Genomic DNA, 16,837 nt, shown 5'->3' on the forward strand with positions numbered 1-16,837 from the left:
AGCCTGAGAAACTTGGAAAGAAAAACCGCAGCGTTTTCAAACACAATAACGTTGTATTTATGTGTGCGGTAGCTTCAAAGGCTACCGCAAACATAAATACAACATTTTTAAAGCTGCAGTTTTATTTCTAAGTTTTCCGGGCTCCTCCAGCTAGTGTTTATTTTTATGATATATGATATGATATGGTATTTGTAACGCGCCTATACATAAGTGTTTCAAAAATATTATTTAAAAAATAGCACTTACCGAGATGCAGCTGCAGCTTTTCTGCCTGTAGTCTCCGGTCTCCGTCCTCCAAGTCCCGGCACCAATGAAGGAAAAGCCACCCAGTGGTAGCTTTTGTTTACTACAGCTGGCTGGCTTTTCCTTCATTAGTGCCGCAAAAGCCAAAGCGAGCACAGCGGCGGGCATCCATTTCACAAAATGGATGCCCCCATGTGCTTCCCTTTGAGCTTCATTTTCTCAAAATTTTACATAGTGACTTAAAAAAAAAGTGCCAATCGATTTTTTTCATTATTGCCCATCTTTTTTTGCAATAAAATGTTTTGGGCAAACCATTTCTTTAAGTAGAATTGTGTGGGAGCATACATCAGCTCTTGTTTTATATAACATTTCAGCAATTGACCAAAGGCTCAGGCTGAAACATTTTACGCTTCAAGTTTAGCCTCTATTCATTTGATTCGAAAAGTAATTTGACAAGATTGAATATATAAAACTATACATTCAATATTGCATTTGTGAATTTTTTTAACAGACCTTTTGGAAATAATGTGAACATTGGTTAAGAAACACCTATAGCCTCACACTATTAGTTACCATTTACCCCCAGCTCCATATGCCAACTTTAGTCTTGAGTGCAAATTCCTATATTAACCAAGTCCGAGCCACAAAGAGGTGCCTCAGCTTTAATACTAAGCGATAATAGTATAGGGCTTCCTGGAATCGGTCAGCTATCCTAAGGGGCCAAATGCTCAGCAACCTTGCATCATGCTCTAACAGGATCGACAAATCAGGAATGAGGCAACGAAGCACTGTTTGATGGCCTACTTCTCTACACCCTCCCATTAGAAAAACTCCTCTTCAGTGGGATCTCAGCTTGATGTTAGACTTTCTGTTGTAGAAGACTCTTATTTTACTTGCAGCCATCACATCTGCTCGGCAGCACAGTGAGCTACACTCTCTTTCTCATAGAGAGCCATACATCATATTTCATAGGGCAACTTGTTCGTATAACATGGTCTCTAATTACAAAACTACTTTCTGATGTTTACTAAAAATCAAATAAATATTCTTCCAGTCTTTCAGATTGCACCAGAAACATTACATAATGTGGTCATAGCTCGAGTTGTAAAATTCTACCTTGAGAGTTGCAAAGCAGAGTGGGTTCAATTTAACACACTGGGCCTCATTACGACCCTGGCGGAGTGGGTTTACGCCAGCGGTATTCGCGGCGGACCCGTCCGCCCTACTACGAGTTCCCGTAGCGCCATGGAGCCGTTTTCCGCCTGGTTTTTCCGGGCGGAGAAATCCATGGCGCTACGGGACCTTGTTGTTAATTACGCCACCGTATTTTACGGTGGCGTAATTAACGCCTTCCCCACTCCCATTATACCCTATGGGGCAAAAATGGGAATGGGGAAGGGTAAAATGGGGAATGGGGATTTACCGCCCCGCCAAGGTCGGAATGGGGCGGTAAATCCGCCAACCCCCATGGCGGTATCGGCAGCTTTCCGCCGTGCTCCATGGTGCATTTTGCACCGCGATCTCCGCCAGGGTCGTAATGAGGGCCACTGAGTCCTATTTTTGCGCTTTAGAAGAAATAAGAAAGAAATAATAATAAGGGGCCCACACAGAAGTTTAGATTTAAAGAAAAAGGATTCCGATTCCATAGGGATTATTACACAAAAGGACCGCATACAGTGAATATAGCACCACAAGAGAATAGCTTCTCCGTGCGTTCCAAAGTGTACGTCTCTGAGTTGTGTAACCCTCAATCAGGGGACCTGTTGCCAGGATGCATCATCACTTCAGTCACTCACAGTTTGGGGGAGGGTCCAGTGCCCCCACACCTTTAACCTGCCTCTTTGTTCTGAAGCCCCATGTCCTTTGCTTCTTGTCCATGACGCCCTCACACGCTCCTGCACGTCCGACTGCAATGATGGCAGAAGGCAGGGTTGGGTAATTAGTTCAGTTTAGTTTATTTATTTGTAATGCGCACCGAACCCTAGGGTAACTGGACGCCAAATAACAATAGCGGGATAACCCCCACAGCTTCCACAAAGAGGCTGGACATCACAACTTGTCTACAGGTTGGGTCTTGGTTTCTTTTCCATACCTCGATCTTATGGTCCAGTTTCTGTTCCGTAAACCCCTGCCGTCGGCAAATAGCAATGGCCTTGTGCCTAAGAAGGCCTTCCTTCACTCCACCTCCCCGGTACTTCACATATGTGTGTACCTCTACCACTTCTCTATTCACATCCCTCAGACTTAAGGTGAGCCTGATCCTCTCACACGCCCCTCTGATCCTCTCCACCCGCCTCCTCTTAAATAATCCTCTGCTCTTCCTCAACCCCTCTTCCAACCCCCTCCTCAACACACTCCCCTGATGTCACTTTCAACACCTACTATCCTGCCACGTCCTTGCTCTCTCCTCCAATCCCCTCATCAACACACTCCTGCCCCTCTCCCTTAATATATCTTCCAAACTTCTCCTCAAAACACTCCTCCTCTCTTGATGTGACCTCAGCTTTCTACTCCTTCCTTCCTCTTTTTATTTAGCTCTCCATTCAGCCACCTCACTCCTGATGCTTCCTCTCACCACCTCCTTACTGCTCTCCATTTCCCTTCTCCTAACTCTATCTCTGACCACCTCTCCAGGCTTCTTGCTCCTGCTCCATCTCAACCTCCTTCTGCCTTTGCTTCTAACTCCCTCCATGATTCCTTCTCTTTCTCCAAACACCCAGCCCCTTGTCTAACAACCCTTTGCAGCCAGGCCCTGCCTCCAGTAATGGCCCTTGCCTAATCGCATTGCGCTGTCACTTCTCACCGAGTTGGAAGCAGATTAGTAATGCAGTGATTGTTTGCTGCTTCCCTGTTGGTTAAGTGGCTCTGTTCCCCTGTATGCAGAGTCGTGCTATGAGCATTGATTAAGGCTGCTCGCTATGCATACTTCGCTAATACCAGGAGCAGTGCTGCTGCCACGGAGCACAGTGTCCAGTGTTGAGGAGTACAAAAGCATTGCAGTTCCTGCATTTTTACTACGGTCAATGCGTTCCACATGTTCTAGAAATCATTTCTCTGTGCTGTCTTTATGGGCAGGAGTTGGCAAATGCTTCTCTACCAGAGTGTGCAATTTTATATAGCATGGGGTTATGAATGGCATACTGGAACACCTTGTTCTTGGCCCTTGGCTACTGCGTGGAAGGAGTTTTGGGAACGGGTGCACCGCGAGAGGGCTTGTGTTCAATTGCTCTCCACAAGCTTGGTGCTATTGTTAAAGGGGCAAGGCCATGATCTTGTTCCAGGTGGTGAGCTCTGCCAAAGAACTGTCAGATGGTGGTGTAGGCCACGTGATCCTTGCACATCGTCTCTGGGCCAAGCATCGTGTAGCGCGTAGAGGCACTTTCCCCTATTGTCTGCACATTTACTTCAAGACACAGGCAGACGACTTAGTCTCCAAATACAAAACCATCCAGATCTTCCAATCCCCTTTTCAAGACACATGGTGATATTACGCATTACACGAAAACCGCTAAAGTGACTCTGGCTAGATGGATTTATACTGCATCGCCTGGCTCCACAAACTTCGAGGGATTCAAGCCTCTCAAAGACTGTGGGAATTTTACCAAAGAAAAAGCAGCACTGCTGGCTTGTCTGAGACATGTTCTAAAGTCAGAAATCTGCAGAGCAACTCTATGGACCACAGCACGTACTTTTATGCAAGCATTCATCTTTATATTCTTCTTCAAGTAGGGATGTGTCTGTTATGTCAAGAGGCTCAGTGCAACCTACTCACGTAAACAACGTTGCCATATGCAGTCAACCTCTACCAGTGCTTTTCCACTGTATAGTCTAGTTCCCAACCAGTTGCAAGGCACTAGAGCAGGACAAGAGATTGAACACATTGTTATCTTCAACTCTCAGTCCCCAGTCTCTCTCCTGCAAAACACCCATGCTTCCCTTCCCATTAGCATATGCTGTGGTTCAAGCTTACTGGTATGGTGGTGTGTGTGTGGCCTTTGGTGATGCAAAGAGGGACCCCTTCTAAAGGTGTTATAGGGAAATACATTTTTTGTAGACACTTTTGCCACATCTGTGCATGTAATGCCCAGCCACTTCTGAAGAAAGGTAATCAGGAACTAAGATCAACAAAATCATCGTAAATGTATAATTTAAAGCTTATTTGCAACTGTGTTGTCTTCGCTTCGCTTTCCTGTTGCTTTACATGGTTTAATTTACTACATTTTACATTTGAGTGACTGACTTGGACTCAACTCCGATGGCCTGTGAGAGACACTGGCTTGTTCTTTGCACCCTTTCAATTTGAATAGGTTTGTATCGCTAAAATCAATCACCATTTTGTGGACTGCTCTGCACCACATACCTTAGTTTCCGGCACTTTCTCTTCCTGCTGCTGCCGCATGCTCCTCAGGCCCTGCAGGCTGCACTCCAGAGCTGCTACGGTGGAGGTCATCTTTTCCTGTAGTGGAACACGAGGGAGCACCTGTTAATGTGGCCTTGCAATGTGCAATGATGGCCCAAGAACACACTCATTCTCCTCACAATACATATGAACGTTTTTGTATTTCTCATTTAAATTATATTGGTTGAGTTCTGCAAGTTGGTTGGTGCTTGTTTGCCTCATGAGTTGAAAGAAACGACCCATGTTTGGTTTTCAGGTTATTAGGCATGCCTATCTGTCATTAGCCCTTCCACCACTACTTTACTCCCTCAACCAATCTCAGGATGACGGAAATCTAAATAAACCAATAAGGCTTCTCCGAGTGTGCCGCATTGCACACATATTATTCTGTTATGGGGCAGGCTGGTCAACGCATTGTGAATAGGGTGCCCCAAATAGCAGCAACATATAAACAATATAACTATATGTGTGTTTGTGTGTGTGTGTGTGTATGCTTGTATTTATTAATAAAAGTATGGGAAAATACTTCTCTATCCCTAAAGCTCAAATGAGTTTCCCTGCTTCCATGAAAACTAGTGAAGTTGTCAGGAAGTCCAAAACTAAAAAGTCTGTCGCGTCTCAAACCTACCTCCGTCCCTAACACTAATGATCTAAAGTAACTGTGCAAGGATGATCTCTTCTCAAAGGAAAAAGTTTTCTTTGTGGTTTCAACTAACAAAAAAGTTCCCAGTCTCTCTGGTAATTAAAGGCAAGGCATAAAATAAGCAATGTCGCATAGCAATTTGCTATGCAATTCTGTCAGTTTGCTAAGTTGCCGGCAGCTCACCCTGCATTCCTCTATTGCCCTCTGTGCTCTCTTCCCCCTCTTTTCTCTGTTCACTTCAAGTCCTAATGGAGAGAAAGTGCAGCAGTAATCATCTCCTCCAAGTGCCAAAGGCATGCGTGAGAGTGCTAGAAAATAATTTCTTTTTCTTTTTGAAATAATTGCAAACCAGAAATGATCGTGATGCTACTTTTATTAAGTTTTCTATATCCTGTCTGGCAAAGACCAGTATGTGTCAACTTTATATTTTTTTTTAAAAGACATTGATGCATTTACATTGCTCAAATGTAGGTTGTTACATAATGCATAATTAGAGTATTAATACTGTAAAGAAACTGCATCATCTCCATGCTTTACAGTAAAGTTTAGGTTAGTGTATCTAAATGTAATTGTGACAACTATATTTCATTTTGTTGGCGAAGATGCATCATATTGACAATTGAACACTTTTGAAAATGTACATGACCACATGATCAAATGCCTTTGATCACAAACCTAGTTCTGTAACCTGCAGGTTGCATACATCTTGCAACTGGTGATCAACCCATGAGCGAACCCATGCTCCTTGAGATTCTATATTATCACCCTGTTGCTTTATACCAGGTACCCTGAAATTGAGATGACAACAAACTACAATATTGCATCTAGTTTGCACAGTTCTCTGCCTGCTACGCAAACCACTCTCCTTAGTCTCTTTCTTTCCTCTTACATAATGAATACACATAGCGAAATAGATGCTTACGCAAAGTAGTGATCCATAGTTCCATCCAAGCTGGATCTTTTGCAATACCAAACACTGTAGTTAGCCTTCCAAGCTCGCTTTGCTTTTTGATTGCATTATACATTACCACCTGCAGGAGACAGCTGGCCAAACTGTTTTCGGAGCCTTTTTATCATATCTATTTATTTGTGTCCATTAATGCGGCTAACTTTTAACAATTTACAGACACTCAGCTGTGGCTCGCAAAGTCTTTTCGCCTACTCACATAGTCGAGTACATTTTATGAAGGGGGAGTAGCATTTGAAAGAGATGGTTTATGTAATGTTTGCGTTGTTTGCAGTATATGTCAAACAAAAGTTTCACTGTGCATGGCTGGCCTCTGGGTGGCAGCAGCGTGCCAAACAAAGCAGGTTTGTAGTGACATGCACCATTGTACACAAATCGCATTTTAAATTTGTTGTCCTCCATTGCTATGGATCGAGTGAATTTTTCTTTGGTTGAATAGGAAAACTAAGTTACCCGACCTGCAAGTCCAGCTGAAATTACAAGGTCTAACTCCTCTAACTAATGTTTTGTATAAACTGCTGTATTGTTGCTCATTTCATGTCTTGGGTACAAAGAACGTCTGGTGACATTAACAATATTAGTACAAAATTGCTAATGAAATGGATATGTTTGCCAATCAAAAAAATGTTAATTAGCAAACTCTGCTAATCAATTTTTGAAAACAAATGTATGCCTTGAAAGGTGATGCAAAATAATGTTCCAAAAATACCAGACCCCAATACTATGGCTGTGCTCCTTTCCCCTAGACATCTTCTTATGTTATGCTCGTTGCTTTGGGGCTCCTGAAACCCCTTCTCGTTTAGATAAAATGTCACTGGGCGATTCAGAAGGTAGTGCGTCTTGTGTTTCTGTTTCTTTATCCTAGTATGTTGGCACAGTTTGTGTTTTGGCACAGTTCGCTATCAAGCGTAGGATTCCTTTTTGTCAGTTCCAGGGTTCCTTTTACCCTCTTGCTCTCAACTTCACCTGTGGGTGCGGGTCCCAGACTTGCAACACTTTACACAGACTGGCTCACTCTTCCAGCTAAGCCAGTGTTTCCTGGTCGAACGTCTCTCTTCCTCTCACAGGGTCCCACACCCTCTTTGCATCATGTGGGTGCGGGTCCCAGACTCGCACTGGTGTGTTGTAACCACTTGGTTCACTCTCCAGCCAAGTATTTAACTTGTTCAGGCTCTCAGACCCTCTTATACTCGTTCTCTCGTTAGGGTGCGGGTCTCAGACTTGCATGGCTTTGTTGTATCCCTTTGGCTCACTCTACTGCCAAGTATACAACACACTCAGGGTCCCAGACTCTCTATTTCTCGTTCTTTTGTTTGGGTGCGGGTCCCAGTCTCGCACGGCTTTGTTGTATCCCCTTGGTTCATTCTGCTTCCAAGTATACAACTCGTTCATGGTCCCAGGCCCTTTGATTCGAACTTTATATTGCTCCTGTTGCTTCCCCAGACCTCCTGCATCTCCCGGACACCATGAATAGCTGTTTCCTTCCTTCTTATAGGTTATAGCAGTTCCTGAGCAGCTGCATACCTCTGCGAGGCTCCGGAAGCATTTGGGCTTCGCGCAGGCCCTGCAGCAGCTTGGCAGGGCTCCAATGCTTTTCGGCTGCGCGTTCTGTGTTGCACCCTTTGCCACAGTGGACGACTGAAGGACTTGCTCGGTGGCAACCCAATTAGAGGACCGCGTTCGGGTTCTCCCGTTCCTCCCATAGCGGCTCGTGTCTGCTGCTTTCTTGCATGGCTCCTGTTGTCCCTCCTCAGAGGAACTCTCTCTCTCGTCTCAATCCCAGCTGAGCTGCTTTGAAAGTCCCACGTGGGATTGTTGTACTTCTTTGGACCAATCTGTTGTGGTGAGAAGTTAGACCGCTCACTCTACTTCTCCAGAGTGATCCTCTTGCTCCTGGTCATCTTCTTCTTCACAGTACCAGTTCCCAAACTACATGTATAATACTTTGTACGTTCTGGTCTCTCAGGCTTGTCATATATGTTGTTCTGACTGACTTGACAACATACATTACCTCTGTCTACAGAGGGGGAAGGAGGGTTTAGGGTTGAAGAAGGGGTTGAGTATATTGAAGCTGGGTCATACCATGTTCCCTGATGATGGTCGTCCCCAATCCCATAGAGGACTTCCTTCCCCATGTGATCCTTCCTCGATACACCCCCCAAGGACTATTGTACTGTGGACACACCGCCCTGGCCCCAAGAGAAAGGGGTCGACATCATCTGATTCGTCACAGTGTGTAGAATAAGACATTTGTAGAACATGCTGCCACATTTCCTCATTCCATTAGGATTTGTAGTGTTATACGGAAAATACGAGTGTATACTATATCCCAACTTAATGGCACCCTTCTTAACTACTTATTCAGAATTCACACCTACGGTTTGCATTTGTCACACATTTCTGCAGCAGCTGCATTAAACCACTCAGCAATATTAGAGAATAATGTCTAGGGGCCCATCAGAAACAAAGTATATTTTCATTGTTAAATTCCAAGTGAGTTTAATGTTGTAATTGTGGCAGCTAAACATTTTTGGAATACTAACTGGGTGACATGGAATCTCCATTTAGTTGTATTACTAAATAGAAACTCCCATGTACGTGTATTCATCTGCAGTATTCCCCAGTACCTAGACTGCTTAGATCATTCCAGCAGCTCAAACCATATTGGAACTCCAAGGCTCATGCAATTGACAGTGATGAAACTACACATATATTTCTGCTAAGTGGGTGGCAGAGCTATTGGGCTTAAATGATGAAAATTACTCAATATAGCTTCATAAATGCTAACGGTTAAAAGCCATTAGGGGTAAAACACAATTTGGGTGGATGTCTGCCAAATGGTGACTGAGACCAAAGGTATGTAAAGACAACTGTATTTTTGAAATAGATATTAAACCCCAAAGTGTACAGGTTTTCTTAACACAACTGAACTTGGGGCTTTGAACCAAAACATAGCATTTTATGATGGCTAGTTATAACTCTAACAATGTTATTAACATAAACCACCATTGAAAATAAGGAAACACAAGTCCAATTCCCGATCCTGAACCTTCTCTGCCGTTGATACTAGTTGCAGGCTTCTGGAGTCCCAAACCCCAATGACTAACCTTGCTGAGCAGTCCTCAGTGATGGGGGTTTCCAGCAAGATGTTGGGGAGAGATCTCTGGCTTACTCACTTGTGATGGATGTTTGGATCTGGCCCTTTTTCCTCGCTACTCCTGCAGTAGTCTCCCTGTTCTGCTTTTGTTCCTCCTCCCACTGTCTCAGCTTGCCTAGGCCCTCCGGAATGCTCCTATGATCACTCTATGCTTTCTCTTAGGGTTCTCCTTCGCTACAAGATGGTCTCCTGTCCTCTTCTCCTTACGTCACCACATGGTCTGATGAGGCTTTCATATCTACTGTTACCACTTCCACCCCTCCTGCTTCTCTGGGGTATCTATTTCTCCCCTAAATGGCGCACTTTCAACCTCCTTATACCACCTACACTCTGGGTTCCCCTCAAAATGTTACTTTTTTCACCCTACACCATATAACTGTCTCCACCTGATGTTACCACCTCTGTGTCAATCCTAGCTGTTGACATTATCACCTCCTCCTTCCACTGATTCCCACCATCTCCTCTTCACTTCCACTGCCTTCTTTTCATGTTATTACTTCCTTATGCAATCACCTTCCTTCTGTTGTCACCACTTCCTACTTCACCTTCTAAATTCTTATCACCACCTCTTGCTCTCCGATGCTGCTACCTCTCCTCTCTCCTCTGTCTCCCCTGTCTATGCTTCTTCCAATACTCTTCAGTCTACAGCCTTCTCCAAAAACAAAACTCCTGCATCCCTCACTGATCAACACGGGCTGTGACCCTTCAGGGATCTGTGCTCACTTGTACTGTTTGAGGTTGTTGCCGAAGGATAACAACTAACAAAACTGGTGAATGTAAACAGCTGTTTTGCCCTACTAAAGTCTGTGATAAAGCTGGAAACTGTCAGTAAAGACCAGTAAACCAGTGCTATCTGTGGCCACTGTCTTTATTAAGTCTATGTTAGAGAGTAAATATTGTGTTCATATTTTTTTGTACAGCTTTAAGGGAATTGGGGATCCTGCTTGTGTTAACAATGCCATCCCATCTCCTTGCCTTCCTGCACCTATCCTATGCCTCGCCTATCCTTCGGACCACCACTTGAGTGGTCTGAGAAGTCAGGACCAGCAGGATCCAGGAGAGACAGGTGAGGATGTGTTACAGTCAAACCTTGTTCACCGTTTTCCTCACCAAACCGCGGGTGTCTCTACCGAAGCACATATATATCATCCCCCACAATGAGGGGGGCTCCTCCATAATGGGTAACGGGGCGCCTGCCCATCCCCATTTTAGGGGAGCCGAAGCCAGAGTCCAGTGAAAACTTGAGAGGAAATAAGCTTTTCCCTTGGGAGCAGAAACCCAGCTGCACATGGGAAATGAGCCATGCAAGGCTGGGGTGTTTTGCTTCCCCAGCCTTGCATAGCACACTGACCATTCAGGATGGGGTACTGCACCCTCAAAATGCCTAGGGGCTGCTCCTGTACTTCCCCACGGCTTTGCTCTCCGTGCACCAGGAAGCAGGGGTCAAAGTGCATGAAAAGAAGTAGTGGAACTATGTTCCCTGCTGACCTGCCCGGCTCCCCACAAACACCATCGTCATGGCCCCTCTCCCACAAAATACAATCCCCCAAACAAATGGTCCTGCTGTTTAAGGGAACATTGAGTGCAGTGCACTGAAGTGCAGGTTTCAACTGCTTCCTACACTTGTATTTTAAAAAGAAACCATTCCGGAACGATTTAAAAAAAAAAAAAAGTATAGGAACAGTTAAACTTAATTTAAAAAAGTACAGGAGCACCGCTCCCAATCGCTCCTGCCCCACTTCGACCACTGCCAGGAAGACATAATTGACACCTCTCCCTGCTTTCTGCCTACATGGTTTGCAGGTAGGGCATTCTGGAGCAGCTTTGGATTGAGCAGGAGCTGGGTGGGAGCTAAGCCGACGCTGACTGGTAAGGATCGTTTTTTGTGGGTCCTATGCTTTTTAATGTGTGCATGAATGAATGCAGATGATTGCTAAATGTACGAGTGAATGAAGGATGTAGATTCTGTGAGTGTGTGAATGCGGAATGTGCGAGTGAATGAATGTGGTGAATTTGAGATTGAGTGAATGAATGAGTTGTGAAAAACCAGAAGGTGTCTCACCCGCTAGTCCCTGGGTACTTGTCATCCAGGTGGCCAGGATACAGCCATCACTTTTGGATCCAGTTCCTGGGGGTGGACCAGTGCAGGAGGATCACCTGGGTAAGGGGTCTTCAGTGAGTGGGAGTGGGACACCGGATGGTGAGATGCAGTATTCCTCTTTTCCCTGTGGCTCCCTTATCCCATTCTACCAGTTGTGATATTTAGAAACTCAACCCCCCCCCTTTCTTGCACAAACACTTTTACACAGACAGCCCACTCTAGGAGAAACAGACTCCCATCCGAGCCGTGTATATGACATGTCCCAATACTAGGGTCAGGCAATGTCAGGGAATTATCGACAATTACTCACACCTGACATCCATTACACTTCCCCACACAGATAAAAACGGAGCATGAGAGCACACTGTGAGCGAGGCAAAACTCACAAAGGTACAGCAGTTTCGAGTTGGCAGGAAACAATGCTAAAGAATCCTGCATTGTATGCCAGAGATATTGAGAGTCCTCCTGCGTAACTGACCAAGGCGGGGAGGAGCAGCAGATGCTGTGGTATCGTCCTTGGCTCCAAGAACAAAGAAGCGAAGGATAATAACACAGCCAGTGAGTTGGGGAGACTGATGCCAGACCGGTCTGTGTTGAAGTCAAGGTTGCAAGCAGAAACATTGTAAAGTGAGCACTGGAAGGAACATTGTTAAACGCATGTGATGAAAGACACGAGTGAGGCTAAATTGCTGGTGAATATTTGAATCTTAGAATAAAAGATACGATACCGTTGACAGAGTGGTCCGGCACTGTGAATGTGCTCAATTGAAGGTCTCTGTACAGTATCTTGACAAGGAAACAAAAGCAGAAGAATGACGCAAAGTGTAAATTGTGTGAAGTGAATTGAAGTGGTCCTGCGACGGTTAAAGAAAAACCCATTGCGCATTTGAAAGTCTTCGATTCCGGTACTGGTCCGAGCCTGAACGAGGGAGACCAAATTGTGAAAATTGTGTAAAAGAGGATCTGAGACCGAACAAGGGTGATCCATGGTTCGAGCCTGAACGAGGGAGACAAATTTGTGAACATTGTGAAATAGGGGTGTGAGCCCGGATGAGGGGGACGAGTGGTCCGAACCCAAAGGAGGGAGACTAGACTTGAACTTGTGAAAGTGAAACGCTGACAAAGGAAAGGAACCTTTGTGTTTTGTTTGCTGCACCAGGCCCTCTGCAATAAGAGACTTTCTTTGCGAGAGAGAGACTTTGGTGGAAGGCCCTGATGCCTGTGTGTTGAACTGTTACCTCGTGGCCTAGAAGCTAGAGTCTGTACAAAGCCCGCATATTCTGCCTTGCCCCGTGCTGAAAATGTGGGGAAGGGAAGCTAACTGCTCAACTATCCTGACACATATCATTTCTTGAACACTTTTCTTTTGCATACATTGTTATCCCACACCATTTTGTATTTAGAAGTAAGGATTGGCAATAGGTTTATTAGTATAGGCCCTTTTATTTTGACAGACTCCCCTAGGACTGGGTTATTATTATTTGATGGTTGCAGCTTGCTGCCATCCTTAGATTTAGGTTTAGATAGGCATTTTATCAACCCATTCAAGTTCAATAAACACTCTTGAACTGTGATCACTTGTGTCTGTATTCACTGTTTGATACCATGCCTTCCTTACAGAGTGCATGCAAGGGGTTGTGTGGCTGCTTGTGTGATGACTGCTAATGAATGTGTATGTACATGCAAGGCTGGGGATCAGAGCCGGCTGAAGATGTGTCAGGTCTGATGGGGGCCCATTTCAACATGGTACAAAGGTTGAAAGACCCTGGCATCATTTTTGGGGCAAGGGGGAGTTGGTGCACGCAAACATCAGGGACATGCTTTCTTACTGTGGCATGACATTTCAGATAAATGGCCTAAGTTATCATGATGAGTGTACTCATGTGCGGGATGAGGGTATTTGCATGTGTGTAGCCACCAAAGATCTGGTGTCTTAAAATGGCATGCCATTCTATACTCACTAGGTGCAAAGTCATAATGAGTGTTCTTAGACATGGGGGGCATTTGTGTAGCCAGCAGAGACATGTTTTCCTACTATGACATGGCATTTTTCACTAGTGTTATCAGAAAAGTGAACATTATGAGTATTCGTTTTGTATGGCGGAGCAATTGTGCAGCCAGCAAGGATATGTTTTCTTACTATGGTATACCATTTTATACTGGTCTTAAGGCCAAAGCCAACATAGTTATTGTGCTTACATGGGTGCGGGTAGGGGGGATTTGTGTAGCCAGCAAAGACAACGTTTTCTTACTATGGCGTAGTACTTGTGTTAAGGGCAAAGCCAAGAGGATGGTTGCTCTTACATGGGGGCATTTGTGTAGTCAGCAAAGACCTGTTGTCTTACTATAGCATGCTATGTTATACTGGCTTTAAGGGCACAGCCAAGATGAGTGTTCTCACATATGGGGAGGCAGGGATGTCATTTGGGGGTTACTATGGGTTGCAGCTGCGGCCCCTGCTGTCTCAGCTTCGGCTGTCTCAGCTATGACCCATGGTGTCTCCCTTGCTACTCCTGGCCAAAACAAAAATATGTATTTTTTTTTTAAACTGGCTGCGGGCGGCCCTCGGGCCATTCGACTCTTTGTTCACCCCCTTACTGCTGATGCTCCATTTAACATTCGAAATAATTGTGATGGGAAGGTCACGCTCAAGTTGCAGAAAGAGTCATTCAGTAGATATTGTCCCAATGTGAATATTTCCACATGCAACAGTTTTATCAATGAAGATTTTTATTCAAAAAGTTGGACAGCGACACGTGTTTCGACCAGCGGGTTGTTCTCAAGGCTGTGTTAGTTCCATATTGCAAAAAGTAAAAAGACATAATTACCCACAGGTAAAATACATCATCCATTTGTGTGCAAATTAAAACAAATTACCAATAACAGAGTAAAATAATACAACTCTGGTGGATGAGCTGGAGGGTCAAGTGTGGTCGCTGCCAGTTCAATTATATTCTTATTTAGTCTTTAATCTTGCATATGTAAATGAGGAGTGATCACGAGCATGCAGTACTTGTATATTGAATCCACAATCTTCAAATTCTGCTCTATTTAACATGTTTAAATAAAATAATATATATCCTCGCTAGTTACATGCCAATATCCTTGCTGAACAGCTCTTTTAATCTGTTTGACAGTGTGATTCTTGCAAGATTGTTAAATCGGCTTCAGCAAAACAATTCACTGGTGGTGGAGTATAGAATGCAAGGTTTGGTGACTTCACCCATTATTGTGGAACGTGGAGTGCCATAGGCATGCAAACACACACCTCTTATTTTCCAATATATTCACTATTTGCATGCATTGTATTCTGACCTAAATTTCTACATTGATGACAGTGCATTATTATCAGGAACCTCATGCTCTTTGCAGAATCTTATCAATGCCTCTGTTAAATATTTGAAAAACCTGGAATCAAACCACAGGTAAATCAGCTATTGTAGTGCTTTCTACTAAGCAGAGACAGCCTCTTTGTAGATAGACAACTAACCAGGAATAGATTGGATAAGAGGACCCCTATGGGTATTTGGGCATGAGATGTACTTCTGCTTTAACAATCCAAAAACATAATGGAAAAGCCTCAAGAATGGCACAAGCCATAGGGCGGGGCGGAGGGGGTTAAATTTGCTAAGAGTTTTAGCGTCTAGTGAGTTACATTTATGGGTAGAAACTACGAAGCTTAAGTAAAATTAGTCGCCCTGTGCTGCTCGGATATATGGGGCATAAGGAATAGAGAGCTAATGCAAAAGATTCATAACAGTTACTGAAAAATAATATGGTCTTTTCACATCAGCCCCTACATTTGCCTCTCTCTGACTGTGGCTCACCTCCTAAATGTCAGGAGTAATTGAAAAGCCATACTAACTTACAGAATTATAGCCGATATCTGGCAAAGCGATAGACCTTTGGCAGTCCCCCTGCTCAAATACACAACCACAAACTTGGCAAGATAAATGCCTCATATTATCTCAAAGAGCCCCAGTCCCTGGCGACACTGGGCGTCCTAATCTGGAATCAACTTCTGTATTCTCTTTGGGCAGAAGCTGATTTTACAGGCTGTAGTAAGCTTTTCAAAACCTCTTTTTTCTGGGCATATATTGATCTCAGTGTTTCTCACTATATTGGTTGTTCATACACTGTTTTCCGTTCCGGAAGCAACTGTTTTTCACCGTGTGGTTGACAGTGCTTTATTACCTTACGATTGTTGGCGATATATATTATGATATCATACCATATGTAGCATTATGATATTAATGCTACATATGGTGATCCATTCTTGTATGAAATGTATATCAAACAATACTATATGATGTCACTGTTTTGTCAAGGGTGAAAGGTTGTGTGCCATCACTTCCAATGATGCCACTTGTGGGTGGGGTCAAATGACATCACTTCATGTGATGTCATCAGAGTTCAAGGGTTGTGTGATGTCACGTCTGCTACCCATGGCATTTTGGTGAAATGACATCCCTGTGGGCCGGGGGGTGGGAGCATTTGCGTAGCCAGAAAAGACATGTTTTCTTACTATTATTATTAAGATAGCAATTAGTGTAATGAGAACACTGCGCCCACCTAAATTGTAGTTTGTGTTATGAGATTATCGCTACTCAATTATTAGAAACAATTTTGCTGCACCACTCTATAGTATGGGATGTTAAAACATTACAGATGTGTTCTCATTTCAAACTAGTAGTTATTCTTTTCTAAATGTCCAAGTTTAATAATATTTAGCCATTGACTAATAAAGAAATCCAACATGAAAGGCATACAAAAATCCAACTGAAAGTCAACATTACCCAACTGGTGCACGTGCAAATGTCACACCTCTACAGGCTTTGTCTAGGCAAATAATTCAAATTAGGACTGATCACATTGTCTTTCTTAACAAAACAGTTGTTCTGCTTCGAAGTGAGTTTTGAATGTTTAAATATTAGAGTATATTTCCAAAATCACCAAGCTAACGCAAACAGAAATAGAAAGGATAAAAAACAATTCACACTGTTGACTTGTAACCATAGTGCATATGTCATGAACCATCAAACTCGCCCTTTCTGGGCCTCCTGGTCCCTGACACGTCGGGGTTTACACTCCGTAATACTACCAACATGGCGGCAAGCTCAGAACGCTGCTCACCAGTTTTCACGTTCTACGCAGCGTGCTCTATAAAGAAACCACACCCCCGCGGCCCTGCGCGTCTCAACGCTGCTGCTAGCTGTGACCAGACGTGTGCGCCGTACTCTCCCTTGTACTATTCTGCCGTTTCCTGGTTCCTGGATCCCCTTTTTCCAATTGCCTTCCCTCCTTCTTATCCAGCCTTTCCCGGAATC

The 16,837-nt window shown here is 44.1% G+C and overlaps 1 protein-coding gene across 1 annotated transcript in view; it reads right to left on the reverse strand.

The window, feature by feature from the left end:
* Positions 1 to 16,837, reverse strand: part of LOC138580937 (zinc-binding protein A33-like) — a 71,765-nt gene that overhangs the window by 16,642 nt on the left and 38,286 nt on the right. Inside the window, exon 2 of the mRNA XM_069651871.1 lies at positions 4,604 to 4,699. Coding sequence (XP_069507972.1) covers positions 4,604 to 4,699 — 96 coding nt within the window. The remainder of the gene's footprint in view (positions 1 to 4,603; positions 4,700 to 16,837) is intronic.

Source organism: Ambystoma mexicanum, chromosome 3p, assembly GCF_040938575.1.
Source record: "Ambystoma mexicanum isolate Mex_15411 chromosome 3p, UKY_AmexF1_1, whole genome shotgun sequence".
NCBI lineage: Eukaryota > Metazoa > Chordata > Amphibia > Caudata > Ambystomatidae > Ambystoma > Ambystoma mexicanum.